This window comes from Garra rufa, chromosome 19 (genome assembly GCF_049309525.1).
Source record: "Garra rufa chromosome 19, GarRuf1.0, whole genome shotgun sequence".
In the NCBI taxonomy this organism is placed as follows: Eukaryota; Metazoa; Chordata; class Actinopteri; order Cypriniformes; family Cyprinidae; genus Garra; species Garra rufa.
Genome location: NC_133379.1, coordinates 42348082 through 42363081, shown reverse-complemented (window position 1 = coordinate 42363081; position 15000 = coordinate 42348082). Strand labels below are relative to the sequence as shown.

The 15000-nt window shown below is 39.9% G+C and overlaps 2 protein-coding genes across 3 annotated transcripts in view; both read right to left on the bottom strand.

The window, feature by feature from the left end:
• LOC141292340 (ral guanine nucleotide dissociation stimulator) overlaps window positions 1-9341 on the bottom strand; it is a 33527-nt gene extending 24186 nt beyond the window's left edge. The window contains exon 1 of one of the 2 annotated variants that reach the window (XM_073824346.1): window positions 8567-9341. In XM_073824346.1, coding sequence (XP_073680447.1) covers window positions 8567-8593 — 27 coding nt within the window. In that variant the 5' untranslated portion in view covers window positions 8594-9341. Of the gene's footprint in view, window positions 1-42; window positions 266-8566 lie in introns of those variants that run through there. The other variant, XM_073824345.1, reaches the window with a different exon arrangement.
• A 1034-nt stretch (window positions 9342-10375) lies between these two features.
• Window positions 10376-14503, bottom strand: tbc1d13 (TBC1 domain family, member 13). The gene is made up of 4 exons (XM_073824933.1): window positions 14345-14503; window positions 13731-13891; window positions 13007-13064; window positions 10376-12444 (listed from the first exon to the last, which is right to left on the bottom strand). The coding sequence occupies exons 1-4, from the start codon at window positions 14465-14467 to the stop codon at window positions 12379-12381; spliced, it is 408 nt and encodes a 135-aa protein (XP_073681034.1). The 5' UTR covers window positions 14468-14503; the 3' UTR covers window positions 10376-12378.
• Between the last annotated feature and the right edge of the window lie 497 nt (window positions 14504-15000).

Genomic DNA, 15000 nt, shown 5'->3' with positions numbered 1-15000 from the left:
TGTATGAGAGATTAATATATCTGTGTTGATGATTGTTTCTACCTCCAGGTAAGGAGTGTCCGGATCCAGATGTGTGAATCGGTTCAGGACCGCAGGACTCGGTTCGTCGCTGATCTCGAGTCTCACAGAGTCCCGGATGCTCCGGATCCGCCAAACACTGGCATCAAACATGACCGAACCGAACCTGAGCTCACATCCCGCCACAAACACCATCGGTACCGACAAATCTGACCGAACTACAGCCGCACACCGCCGCGACCATCCCTGACCGACCAGAGGAGTGTGTGTGTGTGTGTGTGTGTGTGTGTGTGTGTGTGTGTGTGTGTGTGTGTGTGTGTGTGTGAGAGAGAGAGAGTTCGGGCTCCGCCTCTTTCTCCGCTCGGGATCATGATGTCATTTTCAGATCAGAACCACAGAAACAGAACAGAGTAGAATGTCAATCAACTGGACCAGTGTGAGAGTGGGCGGGGCTTAGCGGCTTACTGACAGAAATAAATACACAAAACCTGTTCATCTTCAGTTAAAGTGTCATTATTCCGCGTTTTTATGATCCAGAAAGAGACGACACTGTTCCTGTTCATTTTCTCAGCGCTGATAATAAGGATTTTTATATTAATAATAATAATTAACAGAGTGTCATTTTGTATTTGTAAATCCGTGTAATTATAATGTTACAATGAATTTTTACTTTTATTACATAAATGCCTCCAAATTAAGTAGAGCTGGTGTTAAAGCGGCTTTGTCTGTTCATGAGCCTCGGAGCGCCGCCTGCTGGAGGAACATCACCATTACAGAAACACGGAACCCTCTGCAAAGATTCGCTCATCTGACAAAACACACACACACACCAGCTACAGAAACACAGATTTACTTTATCAAATGTGAAAACCTTCGCAAACTCTAAAATATTTAGTGTACAAATCCTCTCAAAACGCGCTCATGAGTTTCAAGAAACTTCCGTCGTCACACATCTGGAGTGAATTACAGAGCAAACAGAGTCCAGAGACGATGTCACTGCCAGTAACCACACACACACACACACACACACACACACACACACACACACACACACACACACACACACACACACACACACACACACACACAGACAGACACACACACACACACAGACACAGACACACACACTCATGTGACGTCACAGACAGCAGACAGGACAAACACACACAGAGCATCACACAATTCAACAAACAACAACAAAGATTTTTTTTTTATTATATTATTTCTTTTATTTCAGACTCAAAAAGGCCCACAAAAAACAACAACAACAACAACAACAACATTTTAAAGAGACAGACAAATAAAAACAAAGAATTACTATAATCCATATAAACAATTTCTCCAGTGCCTCCTGATCAGATCTGATCTGATTATATTCTATAATGTGTGTTTGTTTGTTTGATGGATGTGATCTGAAATCATATGTTCAGGAGCAGGGGCGCCGCTCGCAATTTTGGGCCCTATGACAAAATATGAGGTTGGGCCCCCACCACACCAAAGCAGATCTCTGGGGGCCCCAAAAGGGCATGGGCCCTTAGAATCGTCCTAACTTTCCCCCCTTAGCGGTGCCCCTGTTCAGGAGTAACGGAGCCAAACAAACTGAAACAAGAATAATGAGATGAATAGTGGTTATGCGCAACATTCTTCCGCGTTCCACAAAACAGCCTTAACTACTTCCGGCCGTCAGCTGCTGGTACAGCGAAGTTATGGCCACCTTCTATAGCCGGTGTTTACAGGAGCTACCACAAATAACAATTTCGGATGTACACCGTATAGCCAAACGGACGTCCAGAGCCCCGAGTTCACTGTTAGATAAGGGTTAGAGAGGGATTTAACTCGGACTACAAAAAAAAAAAAAAAAAAAAGTAAATATTGTACCCGACCCACATGTTTAATAACTGCGTCTGACACCAGCGATTATATGCGGCTATATGCGGTGGAGGTGCGTTCACTGTCAAACATCATTCGGCATTAATTAGGTAATTTTGTCAAAATAAATGTTTTTGATTACAAGAAAAATACAGATTGTTCTTGTGATTTATTTTGTCTTTCCTTTATACAGATTTAGATAGTTTTGTTTTCGAAGTAGGCCTACTCTAAATGATGTCAGTGATTCTCCGATGTTAAATATGAGCAAGAATTATTTTATTTTGATCTACAGTGTAATAAAGGTTAAGAAAAATATTAGCCTATAGCCCTAAATATATATAAACTACAAGCTAATTCATTTTTTCTTAACTTTTAACTTCTTCTAAAAAATGATCAAGAATATTAAATGAACTTAATAGGCTAGGTTAACGACTTTTCTTATACAAACATAACGAATACACTTCAAAACGAAGTTTTCATATATAAATTCAGGAATCACGAATATGACTAAATAATATTATTTTATATATATATATATATTAATTGTATAGCTATAATAGTTGTATCAAATGAAGGAATGAGGAATGAGGCAAATGAGGAAATTATAGTTCCTTGAATTTATTAAATAACGTTTAATTTTGTTTGTTTCGTTCTCTGGAAATATAAAGAAAAAATAGAAAGAATAAATAAATAATAAATAGAAAAAATACAGTTTTTACGTGGAATTTGTTTTTAATCCCTGGTTTTAAACAAGCATTTACATGAGATAATTTATATATTATTGCTTGAATAAACATTTAAAAATAGTGCTAGAAATTTTTATAATTAAGGAAATTAAACAGACCTAGGCATTTGAAAAGACATAGTGAAATGTGTCTAATAATACAAAAAGAAAGAGAAGCATTGGACATAATCCAACTATTCAAGACATTTATTAGGAATATCATTTTCTTAACAATTAAGATGCTGCATGTGTTTATCCAGTCTAATCGAAGTGTGCGTCTTTTCCCCTACTTTCCCAACAAAAACCCCATCCCTCTCAGAAAATACATAAAGCTGACATTACTGAGCTATATGCGTTTAAAAGTAGCCTGTTAAAATGGTACAATGGCATTGCTCAGTTCAACATGTCGGGAAATCAAGGTAATTTTGTCCCCGCGTCAGCATTTATTCAACAGTTAATAACGCTCAACATTCAGAAGGTAAATATTATTCAGCCAATAAAGTGTAGGTCTATGTATTTCATAGAAAATTGTGTCTAGTACTATATCAATTACAAAGGTTTAATTGGCATCTTTATTTCAACCGTCGTCGACCCCCTTCAATTATATCTTCTGGCATAAAATGCCGACTGCAGACAGTGGTGTGTCTCCTTATAACGAAATTATCACGTCTAATATTTCGGACCCAAATCGTCCTGACTGGTTCATCCTTTGGGAACTGGTGGAAACTTACCCCTGAGTTAATTTCCCCCGAAACAAAAACTGCTGTTCGGATGTTCCCGTTTCTGATATTTTAACATTCGTGACATTTTAATTAAACCAACTAGCCTACACAAAAGTTTGATCACAAGTAAGAAGTGTATTAATAATTAAGCGAAATGTAACAGTTACATCAGAGGCTAGTGCTGCAGCTGTGTACAGAAGTGAGAAGCGGAAGTGATTAGTCCTGTTTTCCGGTTCGAACGCTGGGCCGCGTTCCAGTCAACCCGTAACCCGTGTTTTTCCAACCTTCTACCAGTGAAAGTGCACTGGAACGGCAGTCTAACCCGTGACTTCCCACTGGTGAACTCGTACTAGATCGATGGACTCCCAGTTACGAGTTCTGACGTAAACAACACAGTCAGCCCTAATGCGTGCGGCGTTTATGCAAGTGGCACACGGTGGAAAAATAGAGCTTAGGACAATATAACGTTGCAATCAAATTAATAATAATATAAAAATAATAATTATTCACTCACCATCATGAACATAGATGGGTGGATAGTAAGCACATTGGGACACAGGGACAGTGTTGTATTGCTCAGAATGCATGAGAAGAGCTGTGATTTGAGTCATGACAGCATACAGGCTGGTCAAACACATCCTCACTAATACAGACACACAAACACATGAACATCTGAACACCACACAGCAGCAGAGACACCAGAGACAACACACTCACTCAAACACAAACCCATTATATGGACAAAAACACATTTCTCAAAATATCTGTCACTGATGGAATAAAGTCACAGGTTTGTAGTGATATGAGGGAGAGGAAATGATTTTTAGCTGAATGATTCTTTAAATCATCTGTGTGTGTGTGTTTGTGTGTAATAAACTCAAACTCAGATCTGCTTCACCTAAAAACCATCCCTCTGTCATCATTTAGGGTTTCTGTGTGTGAAACTATGGTCATGATATCAGTGTTCAGCAGGACAAATGCAAGAATTTCTATTCACAGTTTTTACGTGACGTCACTTGTTTAGAAACACCACCCTAGACTCCTAGAGGACAAAACTATGTTTTTCTATCACTGACTGCCAGATATTTTACTGGGTTTGTACTAAGTACTAAATATGTAGTGAAACTGGCATATTAGAAAGTCAAACTCAACAACAACATATACTCTACTGATGAAGCTAACTATACAGTGGCTAATCCACACAGTATTATCATATAGAAAACCATTATAAAGAACCGCTGCAGTTCAGTGTGTTGTGTTCATATTCTGGGCTCATCTGCTTGCCTGTGTATAGTTTGCATCCTCAGTACGGAGTATACAGATGTTTGTAAAAAAAAAACAATAAAAAAAATCTTGTAATACGTTAAATGTTTTCACATTAAGCACTGTATAAAGTCCCGAGTGTTTAGTGACAGAAATAGGGAAGCGCAGGGCACGAGCCAACACTTTTTGAGTTTCTCAGAGTTCAGAGTATATTTTTTATCCACATTAATTTCACACTTGTCTAGTACAAATATGTCGCTTTGTTTCATAATTACAGTGTATATGTTTTTCACACAGACTGTAAAAAATATGGACGTAGTATCCGTGACGTCACCCGTAGGATTCTGAAGCGCTATTTTGAAGCCTGTAGTGGGCGGGGTTTGGCCGTCGCCATCTTGGAATCGCGTCACCGCGCGCCACTCCCGGATATGGGCAAATCGAAAATGGGCAAAATGGGCAAAAAGGCGGGACGTGGGTGGAGCTGGTTGTTCAAACCACACCCGCCTAGCGCAACAGTGGTGACAGCAGCGGCAATCCCCCGTCACTCAAGTGGCCACGCCCTTAATTATGCTGAACTTTAAGGCTTAATATAACTTAAACGGATGAGTTATAAAAAAATTCACCCCCCTCACAGTTCAGAACCAGGCTGTAAACATACTTTTTCTGCGGTAAAGTTGGGCATTTTAACATGGGAGTCTATGGGACTGACTCCCTTTTGCAGCCAGTCTCTAGCGGCCAGTCGATGAATTGCAGTTTAAGACACTTCCGTGTTGGTTTCAATAGAGAGAGCGAGAGGTTGCTGCTTGGTTTTTCATTATTTACCTCAAAAGAAAGGAAGTGAAATGTTACAATATGCCGCGTAGGTGGATACATTGTAACATCTGAGGGACACGTTGTAACATTACCACATGACAGCTGAAAATGTGATCTGATGGGAAAAAATATACACAACAAACTATAATATTTCGTCAATAAAATAAAATTATGGCTTTTTTAAAAGAATTAAAATTAATCAAATTTTGGAGTTTGACAATGAACATATCGCAACTATGCTTGGGACGGCCCTGATCGCAACACACAGCTGTACAGTATTTTGAATTTTGGTGCACTTTTTTTTTCTCTGTATAGTGTTGCTATGTCAACTAGTAAATACCGTACATTTGATTATGCTAGCATGTGTGGAAATATTTAAACCACCTGTGTTAGAACTAACCCCGTGTTAGTTTGTGCCCCGCGCTCCCCACTGCAGCAGGTACTCCATATACACCACACACTATTCACATATATTCATTTTATCTTCTTTTGAAAGCCAATCTAAATATGCATGGCTTGAAATAAATGGGAGACTGATAGATAGATATATACAATTTGACTGTGATCCAGCTTTATGGTTAAAAGGTTAACCAGTATTGTGAACTGAGGTTCTAGATTATTCCAGATCCACCAGAGCAGCACCAGAACATTCTCTAACTGAAGAACTTTCTAAATGAGAGGATCTGTGTGTGACAGCGCCACCTGCTGCTCTACAGACACACAATCATAAATCACAACACAATGATCCACGTGTCGCTCTGATGAGAGTCTTCAGTTGATGAGAGGACAGACCGGGTCAATCCAGACTAAACCTGCTGATTCTCACTGTGTGTGTGTTTAACGGGTCAGTTCCCCAGTATTGAACAGGTTTAACTGTGAGACTCTGAGAAGAACACAGATAGCAGCAGCTGCTCTGGCCACAGACCAAACGTGGCTGCGGTGGCGAAACAGGAGAACACCCAAACACACCAACAAACCCTGAGCCAACGCTCCAGACCTGATCCTGACGGAGCATTTCAGCACATTTACAAACTACACCTGAGTTTATCCTCTGTGTGTGTGTGTGTGTGTGTGTGTGTGTGTGTGTGTGTGTGTGTGTGTGTGTGTGATCTTATACACATTTCATTTTGGGTGAGTATGAACACACACACACACACACACACACACACACACACACACACACACACACACACACACACACACACACACACACACACACACAGGGTCCCTGAGGGGTCACACACTTCCTCACTTCCTGTGTCAGATTTCAGTCTGACTGACACAGATACAGTGATTCCAAACCCTAACGACAGGAGCACACTTCTCTGGATCATGAAAACTAAAAACAATGTTGGTTTTCTTCCACACAGAGGGTCTTTCTCAGATAAATATTCACACACCTTTATGATCAGACATTTATAATGTCTCTCTGTCCAGAGAAACACACACACATCAGCTGGAGATGGTGACCATAGGCATAATTTACAGGAGGGACATGTCCCCATCACTTTTTTAAAATCATCTGGCAGTAAGGACACACCTGATGCAGATCAAACACGACATTTGTTTCTGTTCAATGATCTGTGATCTGGTTCTGGTTCTGGAATCTGTTGTTTTTAAAATCATGCTGAATGTTCACTGCAGTGTTTTCAGTGTCAGAACATTCTCTTGTGGCTCTTGTCCAGAATCACACAGCAGCGCTTCAATCTATCGCTTAAACCATATCTAATCATTCTGGTTAAATCACAAAACTAAACACAAATTGTGTTCCTGCTCCACATATATGATAACTGATGAACATCTCTGATTTTATTAAAGAGAAAAAAATTGACGTGATTGGATTAAAACCCAAAACCTCCTACAACGCAAACTCTACCACTACTACTACGACTGTTTAGGAGTACTGATGTTTATTGCACATCTACGCATTTATTCACTGATGTTACTAATTTCAAGCCTAATACTGTCCTATAATAATAAATGCAAAAATGCCAAAGAAAAGTGTCCTACCCACATTTTAAAACAAAGTTAGGCCACTGTCGGTGACACACACAGAGCCTCGTTCATGAAACACAAACAGAATGTTTCATAATTACAGTCTATATGTTTTTCACATAGACTAAAAAATATCCGTGACGTCAAACAGAATGAATGGTTTTGTAAATAGTTTGACATAAATGCTCTGATTTATTAAAGTGCTTGTATTAACCCCAATTAGTTCAATATAAAACATGTTACTGATCAACAAAAATGATCAAAGCTGCAGATTCCATATTTATGAATGATTGTAATTCATAAACATAGATGTTTTAATCAGATCTGTGGTTAATGAAGTGTTTGTGGGTCTGGAGGAGAGTTTAGGTTCATATATTTATGACGTTTTCATGATGTGGATCCGTGATTGAGTCTGAACACATCCAGATTCCCACAAACAAATCCATGAAAATTATCCAACGAACACAATCCCAACTGAACAACACTCAGAGTCTGATCTCCAGCTGTAATATAGAGATAGTTCAGACAAAAATGAAAATCCTGTCATCATTTACTCACCATCATGTTTATTTCTTCTGATGAACACAAAAGATAAATGCTGCTGACCAAACAGTTGACGGTACCCATTGACTTCCATAATATGGGAAAAAATGTATGGCTACTGTGTACTGTTTGGTCACACACATTCTACAAAACATCTTATTTTGTGTTGAACAGAGTAAAGAACAACTTGAGGACGACAGAATTTTAAGTTTGGGGATGAGTACACCTTTAATAATCGCAAAGACGCATCATTATGAGTATTTCCCTGTTTCTGTCTTTATCTCCAAAGTCTTACAAACATCATTTATACGTAATATTTACCCAGAAACGAACTAATGAATCACATAATTAAAAACAAGTCTAACGATTATGGCTGTGTACACGGAGAGTAAATAATCAAATGAAGTCGAATCAACAAAAGCGGTGTGCACTGACCGCGATTCACTGATCGATTCTATTAGTTATTATTATTCTGAGTGTGAACACAGCGATCAGACAATGATCATATGAACACACATGAAACAGACAGAAGAGCTGTGTTATTATCGTGTTAGTGGACAGTTATTCCTGTATCCGCCTCAGAGCGGCCAGAATGAAGGTGTGAATGTGAGAGAGATACCTGTGTCTCCAGCATCATCATCTTCATCAGCTCAGACTCATCTTCATCATCATCTTCATCGGTGTTCAGGGCAGATGGATCACCCCTCTGTCATGAGGGGCTCATATTCACTCATCCGACTCCTCCATCTCCGAACCGAATCTACTGGAAATCACTTCGAGCCTTGTTTTTATTTCAGTGAGAAACACGAAGCGATCAGACCAATATGTGAAATAATCCGGCTTCAGTGATCCACAATCCAGTTTATAATAACCAGCATAACCGCAAACCTGTGACTAAACGGAATAAATCAGCACACGGCAAATAAATCCATCATCACGAATAAAATCATGACATTAAATCAGATTCAAAATGGAGGCGATGCTGAGGATCAATCAGCGCATAAATGATTTCACATCGCATCCATATTTGACCGCAGATCTGTTTTATCCATCATTCGTCGATCTGATCTCTGGCTCTCATTCACAAACATCAGATCCGGATCGGATCCGCCACGGTTCGTGTGTCCGTTTAAATCCACAGATGAGAGAAACGCTCGCGGAATCCGAATCGGGCCCGAACCCCGCACGAGCCGCTCCGATCGGAACCCGAACCCGAACCAGCGGAAGATCCCAATCCGAATCCGCCTTTATTCCGGCACGAATCCCGTGTTGTTATTCGCTCGTGTCCTTGACACATATCCAGTTCTCGCTCACATTCTGATGTGGGTTTGTGGGTCTGCGGCGTGAACGCGCACGGGACGCGGGGGGCGCGCGCGGGAGCGGAGGGCGTGTGCTCGCTGAAGATGACACCATTCAACATACTACACACACACACACTGCCATCAGACGCGCATCATGTATGATACAGCAGGTGTGCTTCAGCTGCATTCATGCCAATGGCATAGTCACGTGACGCTAATGAAGGCATCGCTGCAGGAGGAGTTTCCATGGAAACAGAGAGATGCTCCACTGAATACTAGTGTACTGCGTACTGTGCATACTGCATACTGCTCCAGATCATGCAGGATGCAAGCAATTGAAAAAGAATTTTAGTTTTTACTTGGAAAAAAAAAAGTCTAAATTTTTCAGTTTTTAATATTTCAAGGTGCATTTTCAAGATTTTCCAGCACTTTACAACTGTGGTAAATTACATGTTCACATACATGAGTTCTTTATTTTAAATCAAATGTTATTGTGCTATTAAAAAACAACTTTCTGGATTGCACAAAACATTGCCTAATATAAATAGCCAACATACAGTATACAAATTATACAATATTATTTACAGGGTATCTGCAGTGTTTTTAAAGTACAATTTAAAAGGCGTTTTAAGACCTGCACAAATAAAATGAATACTGTATGAGTGGGTTAGGGTAATGTCTATGGTAACATATTAATGACTGTAAAAAAAACAACAAAAAAAACATGATACTATACTAAAATTCTAAAACTTGCAGTTCAAAAACAAGTTTTTTTACAAATACATTTCAGCCTAAAAGTACTAAAAGGTAGTCAAAAATAGCTATAAATTATTATCCAGTAGAGTTTCTAGGCATAGGCGAGCTAGGAGGGGGCGCCAATGAACACACACCAGGCCTGAATCATACCCTTATAAAAGTTTAATATTTACATGAAGCCATATCAGGACATCAAGAAAGACCGGCAGATCACACTACAGACACACGTGCAGACTCCAGCGGAGATGTTTGTTTTGTTTTTTTTACATATCATAAGCCTAACAAAAATAACTACTCCATAAGAAAGTGAATTTGAATATGAAACCAATGCAACTGCATATTCAAGCACTTTATCCAAAATCCAAGTATTTTTCAAACCTTGAAAACACTACATTAAAATTCAAGCATTTTCAAGGAATTCAAGCACCTGTACGAATCCTGAAAATTCATACTGGAAATGACAAGCACATTGCATTGTGGTTGTGGGATAGGGTTTGTTCAATTGTTCAAATGCACCATCAAACATTAGCTAATGAAAAAAAAAAACAAGCGATAAACTATGTAATCTTGCAATTAAACACAAGTAGCTCTTCTGTATTGTGACATACTGAATGTGAGCTTGCAATTCAAGAAGACTGAAAAACATATTTAAGCGAAGGCTGCTCTGTGCCGGCTTGAAATTCAGTGTAAAGATGCAACGCAGGATTAAAGCCAGACTTAATTATGCCTGCTCTGACCTGAGCTCCTCGTATCAAAGCATAGAGCTGTAATTACTGTAGAAATGCATTTATGCCACCTTTGAGCAGCATTAAACATCTGTGTAAAGACATCAATGTGCCACCTTTGCAGTTTAAATTTGGCATAAAAGCAATAATTATACGCCTTTACAAAAAAGATTTTTCACTTCATGCCAACTCAAACCGATGATCAAATGTTTGGTTTTTCTGCCATTGACACGCTCCTGCTCTAATCAGCTCTAGGACTGGAGGATGGTTCACACTGATTTAAAGAGATAAAATGAGCAAAGTGCTGGCGGCACAAATGTGTTGACTCTCACACGGCGTTTGAGTGTTTGAAAAAGATTTGAAGACATTTTAAGATTTAATATTTCTTTTATTGTGCATCCGCAAGCACTGTAAAAACATTGATATACAACAGCAAGAACTATCGATGCGTTCATACAAAAACATCTTCACATGCAAAAGAAAAACGACGGTTTTTAAATGTACATAATGAACAAACACAGTCACAGAAAGACACGTGTGGCCAGACATTCCCCGTTAAAAGAAGATCCTTCATTTCCCAACGTCCTCTGGGCTTTAAAATACAAAACATGACAATAAAATAAAATAAAAGAACCGCAGCGATCGACACATTTATAAAAACACTAACGATTCTAACGAGTCGCGGCGCTCGATCAGACGTTTCCCCGGAGAAACACGAGCGCTCCGTTATTAGTGTGAAGAAACACATGAAGAGCAATTAATGCAGATTATTAGTGGAAGAGCGATGACGGCGCTGAGGAGAGGCATGATGGGACGCTAGATCCGTCTGATCTGCAGAGACTCTGAGCAGACGCTGGAGGAGCTGATCTCAGATCAGTGAGGTGTCTCTAGTGTTGAGCCGCTTCTGGAGAGATCCGTTCATCAATCAAAGAGTTCACACTGGAGTTTCTCTCTGTTCCTGAATGAAAACACACTCATCTGCCGTCTGAAGACTCATCAAGAAAACTTCTCCGGTTACGTGACCCGCCGTCTGCTCCGACTGAACGCAAACGAAGCTTCAGATCGCTCACAGAAGAACCGGAGAAAGGCTGAGAATCTCCAATCATCTGCACGACTGTAGTTTTGATCATTTGTGAAAGATACGTGATCAAGTAATAAATGAAACAAACAAACAGAGACAGTAAACAATCACTGATATAAATACAGCCGTATAAAGTCCATCACCTGACCAATCGTTTGCTCTGTTCGTATTTAAACTCTAGTATTTAAGACCAAAGTTCAGGAGTGTTTCTAAAGTCCATCTGCACTGTGTGTGTGTGTGTGTGTGTGTGAGTGTGAGTGTGTGTGTGTGTGTGTGTGTGTGTGTGTGTGTGTGTGTGTGTGTGTGTGTGTGTGTGTGTGTGTGTGTGTGTGTGTGTGTGTGTGTGTGTGTGTGAGAGAGAGTCAGTGTGTTGGTCTTTAAAATCATTCAGTGCAACAATAAACAACTTGAGCGCCGCACACACACACACACACACACACGTGTCTACCTGAGAGACGGTTAGACCAAACGCTCAATCACACAAAGGCAAACGCTGGATCCCACCCGGGCGAGATGGGCGGCACTGCTGTCAATCATCAGGCTGGAGGCGGAGCCTAAGGGGGCGTGGCTACAAACTGTCCTGCAGTTCTTTCGCTTTAATGAGGATGGCGTGAACGTCAGAGATGGGATAATCCTGAACAACAGCAGAACACGTGTTAGGAGGATGACGTGTGTGTGTGTGTGTGTGTGTGCAAGCAAAATAATCTGCCAATGGGGAAAGAAAAAAAATCTTATTTCAAGCAGACAACTAGATTATTTTTCTTACCCCATTGGCAGATTATTATGCTTGTTTTAAGCAAAAACTCACTTAATTTTGACTTGTTTTTTCTGAAAACATGACAATTTTTACTTGTCTAGAAAATCCTTCCTGATTCAAGATTTTTTAGATATTTTGACTGGAAACAAGACAAAAAATCTAAGTAAGAAAAGCATTTTTTGTACAGCTGTCTTTGTGAAGGCCCTTCTGAGTTCTAGACCATCGGAGTGAGGAAAAGTTTGTAAAGTGATGACATTTTAGCCGGTCCTCACTTTCTTAAAACCCTTTAAAGGCCTGTTTGAGGGTCAAGACTTGGTTTTAGGGATCAGGTTATAATTGGGTTAGGGTTAGGTTTAGGGTTAGGAGCTGGAGATTGCATTGTGTCTATGTATGTCCTCACAAAGATAGCTGTACAGAGTTGTGTATTTGTGTGTGTTACCTGCAGTAATCTCATGTTAGTTGTAAAGTCTCCAGCCAGTAACTGATCTCGAATCAATCTGCAAAAACACAAAGACTTGAAGAACACAAGGAAAACCAGCAAATGTGAACTTTTAATTCTAGAGTGCTTTATACAGTTCAGATTGTTTCACATTATTAAACAGAAAATAACAAATCTGCAATGTTAATGTTGCAAAATTATGAAACAGTCAATTTCAGCAGTACATCAGCGCTACAGAGAATAATAGCTTCATTATTCAGATCATCCAAAAGATCAATATTGCTGAATTTGACTGAATCTTAAAGGATTAGTTCACTTTATTAGTTCCAGAACAAATATTTACAGATAATTTACTCACCCCCTTGTCATCCAAGATGTTCATGTGAAGTGTCAGTCGTAAAGAAATTATATTTTTTGAGGAAAACATTTCAGGAATGTTCTCCATATAGTGGACTTCTATGGTGTCTGCGAGTCTGAACTTCCAAAATGCAGTTTAAATGCAGCTTCACGCGGCTGGGATCGCTTAGAGTCCTTTGAAGCTGCACTCAAACTCACAGACACCATAGAAGTCCACGATATGGAGAACATTCCTGAAATGTTTTCCTCAGAAAGAAGGACATGAACATCTTGGATGACAAGGGGGTGAGTAAATTATCTGTGTTTGTTCTGGAAGTGAACTGACCCTTTAATTGTCTTCTAAAGTCATCTGTGTGTCAGATCTTACGTTAGCATGGCGCAGCACACAGGGATGAGGAACTCAAAGCGATCCTGATCCGAAAAGAGCGAATCCCAGATCCGGATGACGTCTGGAAGCAGGAACTCTTGAGAGAGCAGCAGCGTCAGCCAGCGGAAGGTGAAATACTGCGGCTTGATGTTCTGCTCTTGCTGCGACACAGACACACACACACACACACACACACACACACACACACACAGACACACAGACACACAGACACACACACACACACACACACACACACACACACACAGACACACAGACACACACACACACACACACACACACACACACACACACACACACACACACACACACACACACACACACACACACACACACACACACAGACACACACACACACACACACACACACACACACACACACACACACACACACACACACAGACACACACACACACACACACACACACACACACACACACACACACAGACACACAGACACACACACACACACACACACACACACACACACACACACACACACACACACACACACACAGACACACACACACAGAGAGAGAGAGAGTTATGGAGTGTGTGAGGTGAAGTGTGAGTGTTAGTGTTATTCTGATCCTCACCAGCTTCATGTAGAGCTCCGTGTCTTTCTCTTTGAGTTTGGAGAAGACGCTCTCCATCTTAAAGGTGATGCCGCACTGAGAGTCGTCCAGGCTTTTGATGAAGTTATCTCTGTTCTCCGACATCAGGTTGGTGAAGCAGAAGAACGTGTCGGCCTCCGCGTGCTCTACAGACAGAAGAACAGCGGTTGACGAATGTGTTTGTGTGGCATTCGTAACTGGACTAACAATAATCGATAGAATCCATGGGAAACACAATTGCAATTTCATTATTGATCAGATCTCTGAGGTTTGACTGAGGAATCATGCTGTTTAGATGTGTTTCACCGCAACATCACTCTTATATATGCTTATAATTCTTTAAATTCTTATACATTTTCAGACACAATAATCGCTGAAACATTATCAAGGTATACAGTATTATCATAGTATTGAAAATGTTACAAAAACAGGTTGAAAAGATAAACTTCTTGTTATCTTAACTCATATGTGACCCTGGACCACAAACCCAGTCTTGAGTAGCACAGGTATATTTGTAGAAATAGCCAACTATATGGGACAAAATTACAGATTTTTCTTTTATGGCAAAAATCATTAGGATATTAAGTAAAGATCATGTTCCATAAAGATATTTTGTAAATTTCCTACCATAAATATAT

Excerpts from the sequence above, each read along its gene's own strand:
- tbc1d13 (XM_073824933.1), bottom strand. The coding sequence starts at position 14,467 with ATGTCGGAGAACAGAGATAACTTCATCAAAAGCCTGGACGACTCTCAG. Across the intron at positions 13,892-14,344 it reads CGGAGCTCTACATGAAGCTG|CAAGAGCAGAACATCAAGCC; the intron begins GTGAGGATCAGA and ends TCTGTGTCGCAG. Across the intron at positions 13,065-13,730 it reads GTGTGCTGCGCCATGCTAAC|ATTGATTCGAGATCAGTTAC; the intron begins GTAAGATCTGAC and ends GTGTTTTTGCAG.